The sequence below is a fragment of the Odocoileus virginianus genome, chromosome 10, assembly GCF_023699985.2.
Source record: "Odocoileus virginianus isolate 20LAN1187 ecotype Illinois chromosome 10, Ovbor_1.2, whole genome shotgun sequence".
NCBI lineage: Eukaryota > Metazoa > Chordata > Mammalia > Artiodactyla > Cervidae > Odocoileus > Odocoileus virginianus.
Window position 1 is genome coordinate 1,912,862 of NC_069683.1, and position 1,848 is coordinate 1,914,709.

General features: G+C 39.4%; 1 protein-coding gene across 1 annotated transcript; it reads left to right on the plus strand.

The window, feature by feature from the left end:
- Positions 1-405: 405 nt before the first annotated feature.
- Positions 406-1,350, plus strand: LOC110137916 (olfactory receptor 5B2-like). The gene has a single exon (XM_020894613.2). It carries the CDS (start codon positions 406-408, stop codon positions 1,348-1,350), a length of 945 nt encoding a protein of 314 aa, XP_020750272.2.
- Positions 1,351-1,848: the final 498 nt, after the last annotated feature.

Sequence of the window (1,848 nt, forward strand, 5' to 3'; positions counted from 1 at the left end):
TGTCATATCCATACCTGACTACTGGAACCATAGCTTTGACTAAACAAACCTTTGTTGGCCAAGTAATGTCTCTGCTTTTTAATATGCTATCTATGTTGGTCATAACTTTTCTTCCAAGGAGCATGTATCTTTTAATTTCATGGGTGCAGTTACCATCTACAGTGACTTTGAAGCCCCAAAACATAAAGTATGTAGCTGTAAGATAAATCAGTATGTAACTATAAAATATTTGCTAGGTTTTTTGTTTCAAACCTATGCTCTAGATCAGAGAATAGTGAAGAATAATTTATTGCCATCATAAAATGATAAAATAACAGGATGTTTTTATAATTCCAGTGCAAATGCTTTGCTGTTTACCAGATGTTCCTTGCTTTCTCATTACTATAGAGAATTTAGAAAATTTCCATGGAGAATAGTACAGAGGTGATGGACTTCATCCTGGTGGGGCTAACCAATACTCCAGAACTTCAGATTCCCCTCTTTACCGTGTTCACCCTCATTTATCTCATCAGTGTTTTTGGAAACCTGGGGATGATCACGCTGATCCTGCTGGACTCCCGTCTACACACCCCAATGTACTTTTTCATCATTAATCTGTCTTTGGTGGACTTTGGCTACTCCTCAGCTGTCACACCAAAAGTGATGGCTGGGTTTCTTAGAGGAGACAAAGTCATCTCATACAATGCCTGTGCTACTCAGATATTCTTTTTCTCAGCCTTTGCCAGTGTGGAAAATTTCCTCTTAGCTTCAATGGCCTATGATCGCCATGCAGCGGTGTGTGAACCCCTACATTACACCATCACCATGAAGACAAGTGTGTGTGCCCGTCTGGCCATAGGCTCCTACATCTGTGGTTTCGTGAATGCCTCCATCCATGTTAGGGGCACGTTCAGCCTTTCTCTGTGTAAGTCCAATGTGGTCCGTCACTTTTTCTGTGATATTCCAGCTGTCATGGCTGTCTCTTGCTCTGATAAACACGTTAGAGAGATGGTTCTCGTTTTAATTTCAAGCTTTAATATCTTTTTTGCTTCTCTGGTAATATTTATTTCCTACCTTCTCATATTTATCACTGTCTTGAAGATGCACTCGGCTAAGGGATACCAAAAAGCTTTGTCCACCTGCGCTAGTCACCTCTCGGCAGTCTCCATCTTCTGTGGGACAATCATCTTCATGTACTTACAGCCCAGTTCCAATCACTCCATGGACGCGGACAAAGTGGCCTCTGTGTTCTATGCTATGGTCATCCCCATGTTGAACCCTATAGTCTACAGCCTGAGGAACAAAGAGGTGAAAAGTGTATTCAAGAAGGTTTGGGGGAAGGCAAAATTCTCTTTTGGATTTGCATTTTAATGTTTTATAATGAAAAATAATGTAGTTTCATTTTTCTCAGATTATTCTATTCTCTCTTTTTAGCCCCACCATGCATTTAATACCCAAAGTTATAGCCTTACCACTTCAAAAATATGTTGTTTAGGGATAATAAAATATGTCTGGAAATGTGCTACCTGAAATAGTGTGGCTCAGGGAAAGACTACAATGTTTTGGGTCTTGCCTCTCAGAAACCTTACTCATGGGTTTGATTCATTCACTTGCTACACAGGGTTTTTCTGTACCACATGCCAGTGCAAACGTACATGTAAATCAGTGAGACAAGCAAGGCTATGATCAGAAACACATACATGTGGTCTATGTGGGCATGAGGCATGTGGTCACATACATGTGACATTGGTGTAAATATCAGTGATAAAGTGTAGGTAGTTTTTAATAAAATAACTTAAGATGACTTTTGGGTACTAGAATGTAAACTTATGTTTAATTTATTTATTTAGCTGAATATCTCTTCTAAGT